At 37.1% G+C, this 17604-nt stretch overlaps 2 protein-coding genes across 3 annotated transcripts in view; one reads left to right on the top strand and one right to left on the bottom strand.

Moving 5' to 3' along the window:
• Positions 1-147: 147 nt before the first annotated feature.
• si:dkeyp-59c12.1 (Ras-related and estrogen-regulated growth inhibitor-like protein) lies at positions 148-2399 on the bottom strand. 2 transcript variants are annotated; one of them, XM_067418942.1, is made up of 4 exons: positions 2243-2399; positions 2053-2106; positions 1895-1971; positions 148-1197 (listed from the first exon to the last, which is right to left on the bottom strand). In XM_067418942.1, exons 1-4 carry the CDS (start codon positions 2313-2315, stop codon positions 772-774), a joined length of 630 nt encoding a protein of 209 aa, XP_067275043.1. In that variant the 5' UTR covers positions 2316-2399; the 3' UTR covers positions 148-771. The 2 variants fall into 2 exon arrangements, with proteins under 2 accessions (XP_067275043.1, XP_067275042.1); XM_067418941.1 differs by having other exon boundaries at positions 148-1200; positions 2243-2398.
• slco3a1a (solute carrier organic anion transporter family member 3A1a) overlaps positions 2362-17604 on the top strand; it is a 92981-nt gene continuing 77738 nt past the window's right edge. Inside the window, exon 1 of the mRNA XM_067418938.1 lies at positions 2362-2450. The gene's annotated coding sequence lies outside the window, so the exon portion shown is untranslated. The remainder of the gene's footprint in view (positions 2451-17604) is intronic.

Below are 17604 nucleotides of genomic sequence, written 5' to 3'. Positions count from 1 at the left end.
TTTTGGCGTAACAATGTGTTCAATACAAAAACAGCATATTCATATGCTGATGATTGTAACATTGCACTGTGCATTGGCATTCAGGGGAAGTCTTTATGTGATTTATTAGATTTTGTAGCACAATTACAGTGTGGTCTGTTCTTCATAAAGCACTTGAACAGTCTCAGAAAAGAAGCTGGGGAAAACACGTGCTGTCATCTGAATGCACATACACACAATCATTAAAGACTGATACTATTGCGATTCAAACTGCAAGACGGCCTTGAGCTGATGACAACTCCTTATACTGTGGGAGACTTTTGTGTTTGATAAATGTAGCCAAGGACAATGTTATCTTACGTCTGCTTATATTTTTAGATCACAGCATCGAATCATGAATGAGTCCCAAGGCCGTCATCACCACAGTGTTTACCAGTGTTTATGTTTATTTGCAGAAGCACTGAAATCTTTTCTGCTTGAAGTAAGCAAATGAGATTAAATGACCTATTTATCCTCACACCTAACTCCACTTTTGATTGATATAATCTGCTACCACATAGCATCATAAGCAACGTATTGAGAACTCTCTGCTTTCAACACATTCTCAATGGATGCCATCACCTTAGCAGATATTTAGGGCAATCTCTTAGTTGCCCATGTGGAAGTCCAGCTGTAGTCATGTGAGAGATCCCGGACTCTCTTAGGAACCACAACAACAGTTCATCCCACTCGATGGTTCTAAAATAGGTCATAAGACCACATACTGTAAGCTTTCCAGAGCTCTAATCAGCTTCACAACGAATCTGTTCTCCTGCGAGCGAACACTGCCGACATGCTCTTCACGATGCCCTTGATGCCTGCTAACTTTTTCGCAGACACCCTGGACTCCCTGATGCGATCCATCAGCCCATGGAAAACCATGAGGACGCTGTGGTAGTTCTCAGCAGCCGAGACCTCATAAAACTGACAGTCGGCAGAGAGCGCCAGTAGCCTGCCCTCCTCGCTGAGGACCGTACGGCGATGGTGCAGGTCTCTCTTGTTTCCCACAATAACTATGGGCATTTTCTCAAAGCCCAGAAAGTCTTTAGCTGTTTTGATTGTTTGAATGAGTCTGGAGACTGCGTTGAAACTGGCTCGGTCACAGATGCTGTAGACCAGCACAAAGCCATCTGCCCACTGGACTCTTTTCTCACACATCAAGGACTCGATGGACAGGTCCTGCTAAGAAGACAACCATTGTGTATTTATTGTACTTTTCAGATGGTGCGTTTAATATTTGCTATTCACTACAGAACGTTTTATAACAGTAGAAACCAGCCTAAGATGAATTGATGGTCTTAGCTGGTTTAAGATGGTTTGCAAGTTAGAAAAAGTGTCCAAAAAACCCTTCTAAGTCTAGCCAACAGACCATGACCAAGCTAGGATACTATATGTGTCTATATATATATATATATATATATATATATATATATAGAGAGAGAGAGAGAGAGAGAGAGAGAGAGAGAGAGAGAGAGAGAGAGAGATTAAAGTGATAACTATTTAACCCAAAAATGAAGATTCTGTCATTTACTCACCTTCAACATGTACGAATTTCTTTCTTATTCTTTCTTTCTTAACACAAAAGAAGATATTTTTAAGGATATGGGGAACTAAACAGTTAATGGTCCCCATTTAATTCCATTATAAGGGAAACAAATATGACTATGGAACGTCAGTTGGTTCCATCAACTTCTTGGTAACCGCCATTCTTCAAACTATCTTCTTTCATGTTCAAGCAGAAGAAAGAAATTCATACAGGGTTTGGAACAACTTGAGGGTGAGTAAAGGATGACTGAATTTTGGGGTGAACTATTCCTTTAAATAGTCGACAAAAAAGTTAACCTGGATTACAACAGGTTCTGAAACACTGAATCACCTGTGAATATGGTGCATCCCAAATATTCAGCGTTTGCTCTCTTCCATCCACAACGACATTGTGAGCATAAAGGGACTCTGTAGAGAAAGCGTATAAGTTATAGTAAAATGTAAAGCATTAAAGGAAACGCAAGTCAGTCAGTGAATAGGGCAACTTACCAATATCCCCATATTCCCCGATGAATCTACGAGTCAGGAAGCGGACAATAAGTGCTACAAAAACAAATAAAGGTGTATGAGCATTTGTTTAGATATGTGCAAGAATGTCTAAAAAAAGTTACAAAAGCTGACTAAGAAAAAAATATGTATTTTATGGATGTATATCATATACTTTCTAAGAAAAACTTACCAGATTTTCCAACATTGTCTGTACCGAGTACCACGACGTTTGCATCCATTCTCTGCCCGTTTAGTCTAGTCATATCCTTTTGAAAGATGCTGCGAGTGATCTGATCTGGCGCGCGTCCGCAGCAGTCAACCAAGTTGAGGGGAAGGCGGAGCTTAGACGTGCTCGCTCCAGTCTGTGACGCTGATGTTCCTGCCCGCTCTCCACGCCGGTGAGTTTTATGAACTAAAAAATCTAACAAAAAATCTTAACATCAAACAGCCTATTGCGTGACATTTAATGATAAAGAGATGTATGTCAATTCGCCGGAATTTACAGAGCCCACTTTGCTTAAACGGAACTGAATATTTTTGCAGTCATTGTTTACATATTTTACAGTCTATGGTTTACGTATTGTTCAAACATTGAACCTGTGTTTGAGGCCACAAGGTGCTGTGAATAAGTTAAGCTACTGAGGGTTAGAAAACAACTGCTTTTACTTTTATGTGAAAACACCTGGTGGGCAGATACAATATATTACAGAGTCAAAAGTCACAGAGGTTTCTAGTGGTTTTGTGTTTTGGTTTCAAACATCTTGTTTACTCTTAAATTATGATAATGTTTGTGTATTATACAAATTAAAACTAAAACAGCATCATATTTTTGGTATTGCCTATAGCCATCAATTAGTACATTGGATAAAAAGTGAATACAATAAAAATACACTTCCATGCTACCATGGGGCTATAAATATGCTGTTAGAAATGTTTAATGAACTGTATTTCCCCCCTGGAAGTCATTAATCTTGGCGGCCATCTTTGAAATGCAAGTTTAGCTCTTTGAATGGAGAAACTTCTCAAAAACTGTTAGCTAAGTTTGAGATTAAATTTCATATCTGAAATCACCAAATAATTGGACTACAACTGTGTCATAAAGTTTTCGTAACACTCGAAACATGAGAAAAACAGGGGGGGATTGGACACAGCAAATGTGCATGCATAATCTGCATCTCAGAACCCTATTGCAATTGGAACTTCTAAAGGCAGCTACAGTGACTTTACTAATCAGTGATTGGCTCTTTCATTTAGAAGGCAGGCTTATTCGCCATATAGAGTGTTGCAGGTATGAGGTCATTTTGTAGGCAAATGAGGTTTGCATTTCAGAGGAGGTTAGACATGGGTATATCCCAAAATAAATGTCCCACTTCAGACCTGTCACACGTCATGTTCACAAGTTGATGATGTGACGTCGCCATGACACAAGGAGGCTTATCGTACTTCGGGGTCAATAATGGCAAAAACAATAAAACTAACATAATCTCTTTGAAAATAGCTGAAGAAAAGCAAAAATGAAGGTATCATTACATAAACTTACTGTCTAATGTTAAGTTTGTTTTTACGTTTATGCTCATTAGAAGCAGGACTTGCCGACATCTTGGAAGTGACGTCAAATGAAGCGGAAGTCAGGATTGATTGATGTAAATGGCTGTTCATATGTTTCAGCCAGTTCATACGTCGCGATAACTATCGCGACATATGAACAAAACCATTGGATTCATTTTCAGAACAGTTTTTTTTTCAGCTAATGAATGACAAAAACATTAAAGGTTAATCCACCAACATTAACAAGATCAAGCATTTAAAGGGGCAGATGTCATAGCATGGATGCTAATATAGTTATTGTTATAAATATTACATTGTCTTCATTCTTGGTGTGTAAACACAATGACATTTTTGTGGAATATTGCAGTTTATTTATGATTTATCGATGCACATCATTACTTGTTTTAAAATGAATATTCCATGCTATGTCATCTCTTTTTTTTATTGATGATGTGTTTACTGAGGGTGGGAAAACCTGTTACTCACACATGAGATCACAGCAATAGCAAACCACAAAGATTCAAGCGATTCCTGTTGGACAAAATCAAGCCCCACTACATTTATTTCTAGAAGTTCAAGAAGCTATTTCAGTTGGATATTCTGGTTTATGCCAACTGTAATGTTATGTGCCTAATAAAAGGAAATAACTTTACCCTATTCATGTAACCACACAAATAGTGTCACATTTTGCCCCAGTCCTCACTGTAGGTTTAACTAAAATAGATGTGTGATGTTTCATGGTGCTTAAATGATCTGTGGATCACATTTTTTACTTACTTTTTCATAATGGAAAGGTAAAAATTCAATGCAAAATAAAATGTATTGTCCATTTCTGGCCACTAGGGTTCAGTATAATCAAAATAATATGTTTCCATGACAGAAGTGCATAGGATGGGAAAACAAGTTAAAAGCAGTTCTAAGGAAGAAAATGTGTGAGATCGTTTCATATGTTGTGTTGTAGACTATGAGTGTTTTTGTGTCATTTTTCATCTTTCCTTCTGTGTACAAGGCAATCTCCATCAAATTGATCAATAAATATGTCCCTAATAATAAAACCAAAAATCTAAATTGATTATAATCGTACATTGTATTTATTCTAAAATAACACATTTGTTCTGTCTAGTGCATTATAATTTATTCCTGTGATGCAAATCGGAATTTTCAGCATCATTACCCCAGTTTTCAGTGTCACATGATCCTTATTGATGCCCAAAAAATATGTTTCTTATTATTAATGTTGAAAAAGTTTCTACACAGGCACTATTTAAAGCATCCCATCATATAGGATTACCACCTGGCAAAGGAGCAGAAGTCAGAGACATGCAGATGGTCAGCTGTTTCTTATGCTCACCAAGGCTGCATTGATCTGTGAAATAGTAATAGTGCTGGCAGAGCGGACCTGTATGTCAACACCTTCACCTACATGAAACTCAGCAGTCTTTCTTTTCAAAACGAAAGTAGTATTCCAAACTTTTGACACATACTCTCAGCTGACGATCTGCACGTCTCTGCTGTTCTGAGTTCTTCCACTTCCATGCCAGGCGGTAATCCTACCTGATGGGATGCTTTAAATAGTGCCTGTGTAGAAACTTTTCTGTGTCGTCATAAAGTTCCCCTGTTCCTGCAACACCCTGCTGTAGCCCTGACTGAGCTGGTGTGTGTGATTACTTTCTTGACTGAAATGCAGTTGCTTGTATATATTGTGATTACATAATGTGTGTGTGCGTGTGTGTGTGTGTGTTTATATATATATATATATATATATATATATATATATATATATGGTACCAAGATGTTAGCAGCAGATCCTTTAAGTCCTGTAAATTGCGAGGTGGAGCCTCCATGGATCGGAATTGTTTGTTCAGTACATCCCAAAGATGCTGAATTGGATTGAGATCTGGGGAATTTAAAGGCCAAATAAACCCCTCAAATGTGTTGTGCTCCTCAAACCATTTCTGAACCATTTTTGATTTGTGGCAGGACGCATTATCCTGTTGAAAGAGGCCACAGTTGGTGGTACGTGTCAAAGTAACATCCTCATGGATGGTAGGACCCATGGTTTCCCAGCAACATTGCCCAAAGTTCCACACTTCCTCCGTCGGCTTGCCTTCTTCCCATAGTGCATTATGGTGCCATGTGTTCGCCAAGTAATCCTTCATTCCGCACGTTCCGCACACACACACACACACATATATATATAATATACATACTGTATATGGTACATAATAATCCTATTGAAATCGAGGTGATAAACAAGTTGAATATAATCTAAAAGTAATTTTAAAAAAAACATTTAATCTATATAACGTTTCTAACAACAAATTTTGTCATGTTATTTGCAATCAGTAACAAAATACAATTAGCAAGTATCTGAATTGTGAGACTAGTCCCGGTTTTAAAAAGGTAATCTCGCACCACGTTTCCTGTTTTTAAAGAGGTATGAGTAATTAAGGCTAACATATGGAGTCAGTCAAAACATGGTATGGTTAGTTAATTATTCATCATAGCTAATTAGTAATGTATTATTAATCTAACATCCCTTAATTTTGTTTTTTTGTTTTATACATAATTACTGTTCTTGGATGTTTAAAGCTATTTAACTGTGAGAGATTATTTTATACATGTAACAATTGCAATAAATGTTTAGGCTACTATTAGTCAGGTCAACAGAATATTTATTTAATTTATATTATTTTACTTTTTAATCAAAAAGTGTAATGTTATCTCAAATTCCTCTTACATTCTCTCTTACCTAGAGTCCATTGCCAAAGCCACAGTTATTACTGTATCCATACTGACCTCATAAAAAGCACTATCAACCTAATTCGAGGCAGGTGAAATAAATAAATAAAAAACTGTAAAGGCTTTGAATGCCATAAAAACATCGCTCCTGAACACATTCAAATCATACTTGTATGATCTACTTATAAATGGTCCATGCACAGCTTCATCTCACCTGAATTGTTGAATGTTTCCATTTTTAGCCATCTATATTTTAAAACAAATCTAGAAAAGTCAAAGCAATGTCAAGAAATGGGCCATATGAACGCATAGACAATAGCTCATTACATGCTTGACAGACAGTAAAACATGGTATTCTGTTCTGCCTTCTCACTGCAGGGTTAGAAGTGCACAGCGGGGAAGGCCATTACGATTCTCTTAGGAAAATGTTTTAATGTCTCCTGCAATGAAATATAGATATTGTATGCTGGGGGCACCAAAGGGAATGTAGATAATATTGTATATACCCTGGGGTCAGTTCCTCAATTTCTGAGCTGTCAGAGGTTATATTTGCTCTAATTTCCACACACGTGTGAAATACTGCAGGAGTGTCAGACATAATATATCCCGCACAGGTGAGCTAGTGTAATGTGCTTCAGCATTTTACAAAATGTTTTCTTTACTAACTTTGTACGTGGATATCTATGCATCAACTAAACACAACAATGTAATTATATTGTTAATTATTAATATTAATATTAATTTTTAAAAAAGCCTGTACATTTACCCACCCACAGACCAGACCCTCCCTGGGAAGAAATCAGGACAGAGGTTGTTGCAAGTGGAACAAATTAAACCATCAGTTTTATATAGAAATGTGTCTCCATAGTCTACTTGTGATCCTGACGACCAAAACACATCTTAATACCAGGTGTAAACACGGCCTGAGTCTCACTGATCTAAGGATAAAGTTCACCTCTGTGAAAAAGAAATCCTGTCATACTGTTTGTTTATGTACACTGTGTAGTGTGTGTGTGTGTGTGTGTGTGTGTGTGTGTGTGTGTGTGTGTGTGTGTGTGTGTGTGTGTGTGTGTGTGTGTGTGTGTGTGTGTGTGTGTGTGTGTGTGTGTGTGTGTGTGTGTGTGTGTGTGTGTGTGTGTGTGTGTGTGTGTGTGTGTGTGTGTGTGTGTGTGTGTGTGTGTGTGTGTGTGCATGCACGCACAGGTCCGAGGCCTTTATCTTTGCAAGCACATGTTTATATGTGAACATGAACACTAAATGCTTCTCTTATTTTCAATCTCGCTCGTTCATATCATTTTATTTGAGAGTGTCAGATGTAATAAGTGTTGATTAAAAGTGTTGAGCAAATAATGGGCATTACATTTATAACAGACACCAGACTGATTCACAGTTGGTGGATTTTGCATTAACTTTCATATCTAGTTACAAACCCAATACTCGCTTATTATGAACATTTATTCATGAAAAGTAAAGCAGCTGAGTCTGTGCATGTGCTTATGCAAATGAACCTCCTTATGGACTAAACCCTCTAAATCTAAACCCTCTTCCATCTTTGATAAATCCACTCTGTCCTGATTCAAGCTTATAGCACACTGCGTGAGTAAAGGTGTGGAATTAGACCATTTTTATAGAAGGCCTGTCTGAAATTTACATTGGATTTGCAATTTCCCGTACAGATAAACTGTCCAAACGAGTGACTTTAATGATTTGATTAATTATATGATTTTGCATTTTACAATGCATATATTTGTGTCTTACAAATATATACAAAAATGTAAAAAATGTATGTATATATATATATATATATATATATATATATATCATGCCCTCTCAGCCATCAGACACTGCCACACCCACTCGTTCCCCATCACTGGTATTCTGATCACCTGTGCACCACTCACCACTACATAAGCACTCCTCACCTTCACACTCACTGTCTGGTCTTGCACCGATCCACCAGTGACTACCTGTCCTTTATCGAAGCCCTCACCTGGAACCTTCTTCATCTTCATCATCATCGTCTTCTTCATTGTCATCTTCGTCTTCATCTCATCTATATATTTATATACACTCACCTAAAGGATTATTAGGAACATCATACTAATACTTTGTTTGTCCCCTTTTCGCCTTCAGAACTGCCTTAATTCTACATGGCATTGATTTAACAAGGTGCTGAAAGCATCCTTTAGAAATGTTGGCCCATATTGATAGGAAAGCATGTTGCAGTTGATGGAAACTTCCTGGGCTACAATTTGTCATGTTCAAGAAACCAGTTTGAAATGATTGAGCTTTGTGACATGGTGCATTATCCTGCTGGAAGAAGCCATCAGAGGATGGGTACATGGTTAATGGATGGATATGGTCAAAAACAATGCTCAGGTATACCGTGGCATTTAAATGATGCCCAAATGCAACTAAAGGCCCTAAAGTGTGCCAAGAAAACATCCCCCAAACCATTACACCACCACCACCAGCCTGCACAGTGGTAACAAGGCATGATGGATCCATGTTCTCATTCTGTTTATGCCATATTCTGACTCTACCATCTGAATGTCTCAACAGAAATCGAGACTCATCAGACCAGGCAACATTTTTCAGGTCCTTAACTGTCCAATTTTGGCGAGCCTGTGCAAATTGTAGCCTCTTTTTCCTATTTGTAGTGGAGATGAGTGGTCCTGCACGGGTTCGGGTACCCGCGGGTAAATCACACAAGGCTTCAAGAGGGTTGCACACCGGACGCAAAGCTCAGCGCTGGATGGGCACATTATATAGGCCTGCGGGTATCAGTACAGTACATTGGCGCATCTGTGGTGCATCAGGATTTTGAACAACTTCCTGAGTCGCCGCAGACAGGCGCCGAATGCCGCCGCTGGTGTGCGTACATTTATTGAAAATAATGTGTTTGAATTTTAAAGACGTGGCACACTGCTGTAATTACTTTTGTATGACCTGGCAATAAATGTGTAGGCCTATATAATGTTATATGCTAAACTGATTTTATTTCGGGTGCGGGTCGAGTGTCGGTTCTATTTTAAGCAGGCCAGGTCGGGTGCAGATTTTAATTAGTGCTCCATGTCGGAAAACGGGTCGGATGTGGTTTAACGCACCGTGGGTACGGGCGGGTGTGGATTTACAAAATCGGACTCGTGTAGGACTCTGCTGCTGTTGTAGCCCATCCGCCTCAAGGTTGTGCGTGTTGTGGCTTCACAAATGCCTTGCTGCATACCTCAGTTGTAACGAGTGGTTATTTCAGTCAAAGTTGCTCTTCTATCAGCTTGAATCAGTCGGCCCATTCTCCTCTGACCTCTAGCATCAACAAGGCATTTTCTCCCACAGGACTGATGCATACTGGATGTTTTTCATTTTTAGACCATTCTTTGTAAACCCTAGAAATGGTTGTGTGTGAAAATCCCAGTAACTGAGCAGATTGTGAAATACTCAGATCGCCCCGTCTGGCATCAACAACCATTCCAGGCTCAAAATTGCTTAAATCACCTTTCTTTCCCATTCTGACATTCAGTTTGGAGTTCAGGAGATTGTCTTGACCAGGACCACACCCCTAAATGCATTGAAGCAACTGCCATGGGATTGGTTGATTAGAAAATTGCATTAATGAGAAATTGAACCGGTGTTCCTAATAATCCTTTAGGTGAGTGTGTGCATGTATGTGTGTGTGTGTGTATATATATAGACACTCATGTATCAATTTAGGCAGAAACGATCTCATTAAAGCAGTTAGTACAATTTGTGTTCATAATGATTAAAGTATATAGAAAATTTGGCAGTTGTGTATGTTGATTCAGAATTGGCATCATCTAAAGTCCTCGATATCTTTCTGTCAGCCTAGCACATTAGATTTCTATTTTATTTAAATTAGTTTCATTAATACCCATAATGGTAAGGCTGTAGTGTTCTTTACCCATCATGGTCTTTAGTGCTGTACAATGACTGTAACATTTTTTCCTCTCCAGCCCAGATTTGCTTTTTGAATCCCAGAGCAGGCTGATGGAAGAGAGAGGTTGAGACACTCAGATATTCATGTTTTCAGACACTTCCATTATTCAGCTGGATAGATTTTCTTAAGAAATTGTGTGTGTCCACTGAACGGCTCACCTTGAACTGTGAGTGAGGGAATTTAATGCCATTTCAGTAACCAATACAACAATCTTCAAAGGAATGTGTTTGGAGCTTTCTGAACAAAGAAAAGACTGAATCTCTCTTTTTTCTTCTTTTTTTCTTTTAAACCATTCTGTTATTACAGTTGGTTCATGGTTGGCAGACATAGGCCTACCATGTGAAAATATGAGTTAATAGCATAAACTGTAAAAAGATATGGACGTAGTGTCTGTGACGTCACCCATAGGATTCTGAAGAGCAGTTTTGAAGTGTGAAGTAGAGACGAGCTGGCCGTTTCTATCTTGGCAACACGTCATTGCGCGTCACTCTCAGTTAACTGACAATGGGCAAAGAGACGGGACGTGGGCAGAGCTGAGGTGACATGATTACTAGACAGCAGACAAACGGCAGATCCACCTGCCAATCAAAGTAACCACGCCCTTAATTATGCAGAACTTTAAGGCTTTATATAATGTAAACGAATGAGTTATAAAATAATTCACCCCGTCACAGTTGTCATGAAGAGCAAAATTAGCTGTATAGACAGAAACCACAATTTAAACCATGCAGGCTTTTTCTCTGCTGTAAAGTTGGGCATTTTAACATGGGGTTCAATGAGATTCTGCTCCTTCTGGAGCCTGTCCCCTAGTGGCCTGATGATTTCAAGTAATCCAAATTGTTTAATTGGTTTAAGCTTGATGAACTTGAAAATGGACTGGGATTTCTAAAAACTATTTTTGTGCAAAATAAATGTTAATTGGGAGATTTAGTAGTGTTTAATATTTTATGATCATTTAGAAGAGTTTCTGTTATTATTATTTTTTTAAAGGTTACATGCAAGGTTACATACAGATATCTTAAATGTTCAAGGTGGTATTTATTGAATTAGCTAGTTAAAGCTAGTCAAGTTTCCACTACTAAAAATGTGATATAACATGATCATTTTAAGTTAAATATATGAAATATTTCAAGTTCAGACCCATGAAAATGTATGGTTACAAAATAAAACTCTCCAGGTTTTGGTGACATAAAGGTTTTGCTCTGAAACCGATTGCCTCAAACCCCCAACTTTTTCGGGCAAATTTTTTGTAAGACACTCGTATCACCCTGGTTCCCAACACAGCGACTTTCCAATGGCTTTAGGACTATTAGAGAAAATATGGTCTATGGTTATAATTCTTTTATGTTTTGTTTATCTTCACTAATGAACAAAACTTGAATTTTTAAGTATAAAATACAATGGGCAGAAGTTAAAAGCTAAATGTAGGCTATAAACGAACTACACCACAATCAAATGACTTCAATGTCGCCATAACTAAGCTACAAAAACCATTTTCGGTCTTAAAAAATATTTTTTCCTGGAAATTTGAGTCATAATAATTTGCAAGAGCTCGGTTATAAACAAGGGGCCGTGAAAGCAGACTACAGTTTTCCTGTTTACCTCTTCGACTGATGACGTTTAATGTCACTGACAACTTCTGTAGTCACATTTAGATGTATTTTTTTAATCGTAGAATAAACATATCTTAAGCTTGTCTTCGCCACAAACCATTATGCCAAGCATTTAACCAAAAACCCATCGACTTCAGGACAATGGAACCGAAAGTGCTAAAATGCTATCTTGTTTCCAAGTTTTGGCCTACAAAAATACGTCATCTCTGCACCATTTAGAAATCTGTCTTGATATTATATAACCACTGTCCTTTGTGAGAAGCAGCTTTCATTAGACATCATTAGACATCTGTGGAGGAACCGTTACAAAAGGAAAAGATGAGACCATTGCTTTTTCATATCCCCCTCAGGAAGGAAACGCTTGAGCTACTTTGCTGTAGCGCCACAAGCTGTGCAGCGAGAAGGCAGAATCAAACTCCCAAGCCTTTCACAAACAGCTGCTTGTAGTGCCACTATGTATTTTGATGGGAAGGGGGTGGAAGCTGCTCCCTGCATTCCTCAATGTGCCAGAATTTTATCAGTTCAGTGTTAATGCATGTGTCTCACTTTCCATTACCCGTTCCTTTATCGCTGTGTGTATATCAACGAGAAACTGCTGCTGAATTTAAATGAGACATCCTGTTGCTTATTGCTCATGTCTGTTAGTGAACATTTTCTGAAAGGGTAATTTATACTTTTCATCCCTTGTTTGCAAGGGATGAACCTTTTTTTCTTAATCGTAACAGAAGGAATAGAAACACTTTACAATAAGGTTCAATTTGTGAACATTAGTTAATATATTAGGTATCAAACAGGGTTAGCGTTAATTTTAATCATTTGCAAACTCATGTTCATTCATAATACATTAATGTTAACTTGAAATGTTAAACATGTATTAATATACAGCAACATTTTAGTTTAGGGTCAAATTCTTACTATGAACTATAGTTACTTATTAACATGTATATTGACTGTTAATTAGTACTATTTATAAGAACATATAATGCTTTATTCTACATGACCTTATTTATGTCCCTTATTTCTATCGAATGCCTAAACATAAAAACTACCTTACTAACTATTAATAAGCAGTAATTAGCAGTTTACTGAGGCAAAAGTTGTAGTTAATAGTGTCAAAGGTGTGACCTAATTTACATTACAATTAAAGTCAAAATATATGTCATTGTTTTTTAAAGAAATTAATACATTTATTCAGTAAAGAATTATCATAAAAAGTGACAGTAAAGACTAAATTGTTACAGAAAATGTCTGCTTCAAATAAATTCTGTTCTTTTGAAACGTTATGATTTCTGAAGGATCATGTGACACTGAAAACTGGTTTAATGAAGCTGAAAATTCAGATTATAAAATATATTAAAATAGGAAAAAAGTTATTTTAAGTTGTAATAATATTTTACAGTATTAATGTTTTTACACTTTTTTTTTAATGTGGGGAAGCATACAAGATTTGGTTACACAATTTTACAGCGTCCTTGTTACATGTATTTCCTATAGTACTATAGTAACAGAAAATGATGCTTACGGTCCTAAACCAAACCATAATCCTAACCCTAACAGTATGTGTTGTTAATTAATATTACTCAGAACTTAAATACGCTGTAACAAGATAAAGTGTAACCAGAGTTTCTTTCAAAGATGTGAATATGCAGCCAATCGTTTGTCTAGATACTTTCGTTTTCGTTTCTCTGTGGCTTGTGTGATTTTTATGCTTTGCTTTCATATGTGAGCTGAACTTGACTCTAGCTATTTGGCATATGCGCATGCTTGAGGGAAAAGAAACAAATGAATAATTCATGGTGTAAATATGGTAAGTGCTTTCAAATGGTCCCTAAACGCTCACCAAAGCTACTACAATACTCCCCTGGTCCCACGATTTATACTCACTATGTACTTTTCATGCTTGATTGATACAATACAGCCAATATTTTCATTATTAAACACTGTAAATTAATGCAGACACAACATGATGAGGGCATCACGCAAGCTTTAAGAAAGATCTCGTACTGGAGGAAAATCTTATTTAAATTGTTGGAATAGCAAGATCCTTAACTGCACGAAAACTGTGTAAACAGTATTTGGCTGGACAGTTTCAAATATATCTTCATCAGCTCAGATGAATGCACCAATGCATTTAGCGGTACTGTTCATTATCATGTAGAGTGGAATGTCCTGATGCCTTTTGTATTTTCTATATTTCTCTCAGAGGACACATTTACCCTATTTGAGTTGCAAAGTCCCTGACTGTATCCACAGAGAGAACTATTTAACATGTATAAATATCTCTAGAATGCCACTGGTTGATTGACAGCGGAGGCGGTTGCCATGACAAAAGGGCAAGTACATGTCTGGCTTGCATTGTTTTAAAAGACAAATGAAATCAAGGAGCCTTTTCCTTCTTTAGAGCTGCACAGGATGTGAGCCAATTGGGTGTGTACAAAATGCCGAATGCAAACTAGCAAAACTGTTTTCAAAAACAAACTACAAATGTATTTTCTAACTATGCTGAAAAAGATATAATGAACTTTAATATAGGACACACACTATATATATATATATATATATATATATATATATATATATATATATATATATATATATATATATATATAGGATACTGTATTGTACATATATAATGCTCTCACCCAATCGTCTAGAAATCATAATTTGGCCCTTGTCAAAGTCCCTCAAATCCTTACGCTTGCCCATTTTTCCTGCTTCTAACATCAACTTTCCGGACAAAATGTTCACTTGCTGCCTAATATATCCCACCCACTAACAGGTCATAGGGCAGGGCATTAAATTCTATGTTGAATCAAATACAATATTTATTTCTTAAGCACTTTTTGTAATGTCTACTGAATGCTTTCACATTTAAACAATGAGGACTTTAAAGGGTAGTTTTTTCCAGCTAAATTTATACGATTAATCGACACCACGTAATTTATGAAACATTTTAATTACTTTATATTCTTGCCTCAACAACCTTGACACTTTTGGGATTTTTTTAGGTATTTTCCTAACGGACTGCTCACAACTGTTTCACTTTGAGTAAAAGATGTGGCACATGTCATGACATGACAGACATTTATGTTTGCCCTTCAGTGCATTCTTGTCTATCCGTACTTCCAATGGGGTTGTAATGAATTGAGAGGTGGCACGGCACCCTGTCTCCAAACTGCTGTCACAGTCAGGCCTGTGAAAGCACAGTCAGCAGCTTTTCAACTCAGGCTGAATTTATTGGGGTTTTCCAGAGCGAGAGCTTCTGAATTGCTAAACATGCTGTTTATTTTCTCCATCGCTATCCAGGGTGGTAAACTCGCCCGTCTGTGCCAACAGAAAGAACAAAGGCTCTTTAGTGCATTTTATGTGCTCTTGAAAGGAGGTTATGGCACTTTGTCTGTCCCTTGCTATAAAATCCATCACACCCATAAAGCTGTATCAGTCAGGGAGAGGACAGCATAAATATGTACTATCAAACTAATTTTTAGTATTGTCAGTACAATAACATTATTATTTGTATTCTGTTTCAAGTCATAGGGGTTGTTATGCAGTGCATTTTCATGTCCCCATAATATTTGTAACAGACTAGATAAAGATGTTATTTAAAAAACATCATATCTTTTTATCTAAAAGTCATATGCATTTCTATGCATATTCACATCACAGCATATTTCTAAATGTCACTTTTGATATAAATGACATAGCACAAGCATTTTAAAGATTTATGAAGGTTTTCAAAAGGCACTGCATATGAAATGACCCGCACTTACATAGATTAAGTTTAGTTATTTTTATCACCTTTATAAAAACACATTCTATATTTAACCTTAGGGTTTTTGACTCAATTTTAACGAACACTTTATACAAAAAGTCCGTAAAACGATAGACTAATGGCTATGACTGTTGAATATGAATTGCCTGACAGAAACCTTCAAAATTATATATATCTTCTTTAACAGTGAATCACAGCAATAACTGCAATAGACTTTTTCTAGACACGTAATTTGGATCTACAGTATACCCTTATGAATTTATAAGCAGCCCATTGTTGCGCTTTGGCACTTCTCCATTTCGAACTCTTAATTACTGCTTGAAATAAACAGAGTGAGATTTTCAATCATTCAAAATGGCAAAATAACTCCATGTGTAAAGTTTAAGACTTCTGTGAGTAGGCCCTTGCATGGAGATATTTGATTGCATGTCTGTTTATTTCTAGTTGCCAGTTTTTACAACGCCTGGGTGGGAAGGTTTAATTAAAGGGATTATTTACCCAGTGAAATTTAAAACTGGGGTTGATCCAACGCTCACAGTATGGCAATGCTGTGCAGAAGCGCCAACGGTGACGGCTCAGCGCTAGCCTTAGCTTTTCATCTAACTGAAGTTTCATTACTGAAATCTTTTAATCATAAAGAGCCATTTTAGACTGTCAGTGCTCGGAAATCAAAGCACAAATCACGAGAAAGTGCCAAGCTAATGATCGCTAATCCTGTGTCACTTCTGTGCTCATAATACAGACGTCACATAAATATCTGGATTATTAAAGTTAGTTTGCACTGTAAGGGACAGGGCATTAGAACAGTGCCATTGAGCTTTAAAGGCTATCATTTTGAGGACAATTTAGCTGTCAAGCGATGCATCAAACCAAGTGTATTGCTCCCGGATATGGATGGTAATTTGCAATGTGCAGAATCGGCAGACTTTTTGCATTATCTGTCCTGTTTTAGAGGGATATTCTGTGGCTTGGGTTTAAAATGTGTGAAATGAAGCTACTCGATACAGTGATTACATGACAAATTGACCATGTTCTGTAATAGAGTGAAACAGTTGGGTTTCAGAAGTAGGCACTTAATCATTCATTTTCTCCATAAGGAAATTGATTTTGAACGATAACTTATAAACTTTTAAAGACAGCCCTGCTTAGCTACTGTACAGGGTTGTTAATCGATGATATTTTCTTCTGTTGAACTTATCAGCCAACATTATTCCAACTTATTTTAAAATAATTATTGAACGTATATTCGTATATATATAATCGTATATTCATTGTGAAAAACTACATTACACGTGCAAAAAAATCCACCAATCAGAGAGTCAAAAAAAGTTGCTCCGTCTACTCCCATGAAGCACAATGCTCTCAAAAAACTGAAATATTTGTATGTACATTTGGTAAATTTGATTAAAGATGGCTGTAAAAAATAAATCTGTAATGTTTATCTTTTTGAGCTTTTAAAAGTGTGCAAACATCTAACATTTTTTGAAGTAAAAGAATAGAAGGGGAGTTGGGGATGAGTAAATCACATCATGAAATAAATGCTTTTCTCCAAAACACGGTGGCCATATTATTGGCACCCTTTTATTAAATACTTTTTGCAACCTCCTTTTGCCAGGATAACAGCTCTGAGTCTTCTCTGATAATGCCTGATGAGTTTTGAGAACACCTGAAAAGATATCAGAGATCATTCCTCCATACTGAATCTCTCCAGATCCTTCAGATTCCCAGATCCATGATTGTGCTTCTTCTCTTCAGCTCACCCCACTCATTCTCTAGGGTTCAGCTCATTGAACTGGGATGGTCATGGCAGAAGCTTCATTTTGTTTGTTTTGGATCTGCCCATTGTAAGATTTCTAGCAGAGGCGATCAGGTTTTGATTTTTTATCTGTTGGTATTTGCTAGAATCCATAATTCCATATCTG

Source organism: Pseudorasbora parva, chromosome 16 (assembly GCF_024679245.1).
Source record: "Pseudorasbora parva isolate DD20220531a chromosome 16, ASM2467924v1, whole genome shotgun sequence".
NCBI lineage: Eukaryota > Metazoa > Chordata > Actinopteri > Cypriniformes > Gobionidae > Pseudorasbora > Pseudorasbora parva.
Note: the sequence above shows the minus strand (reverse complement) of the source record. Positions and strands in the feature narration are given on the sequence as shown.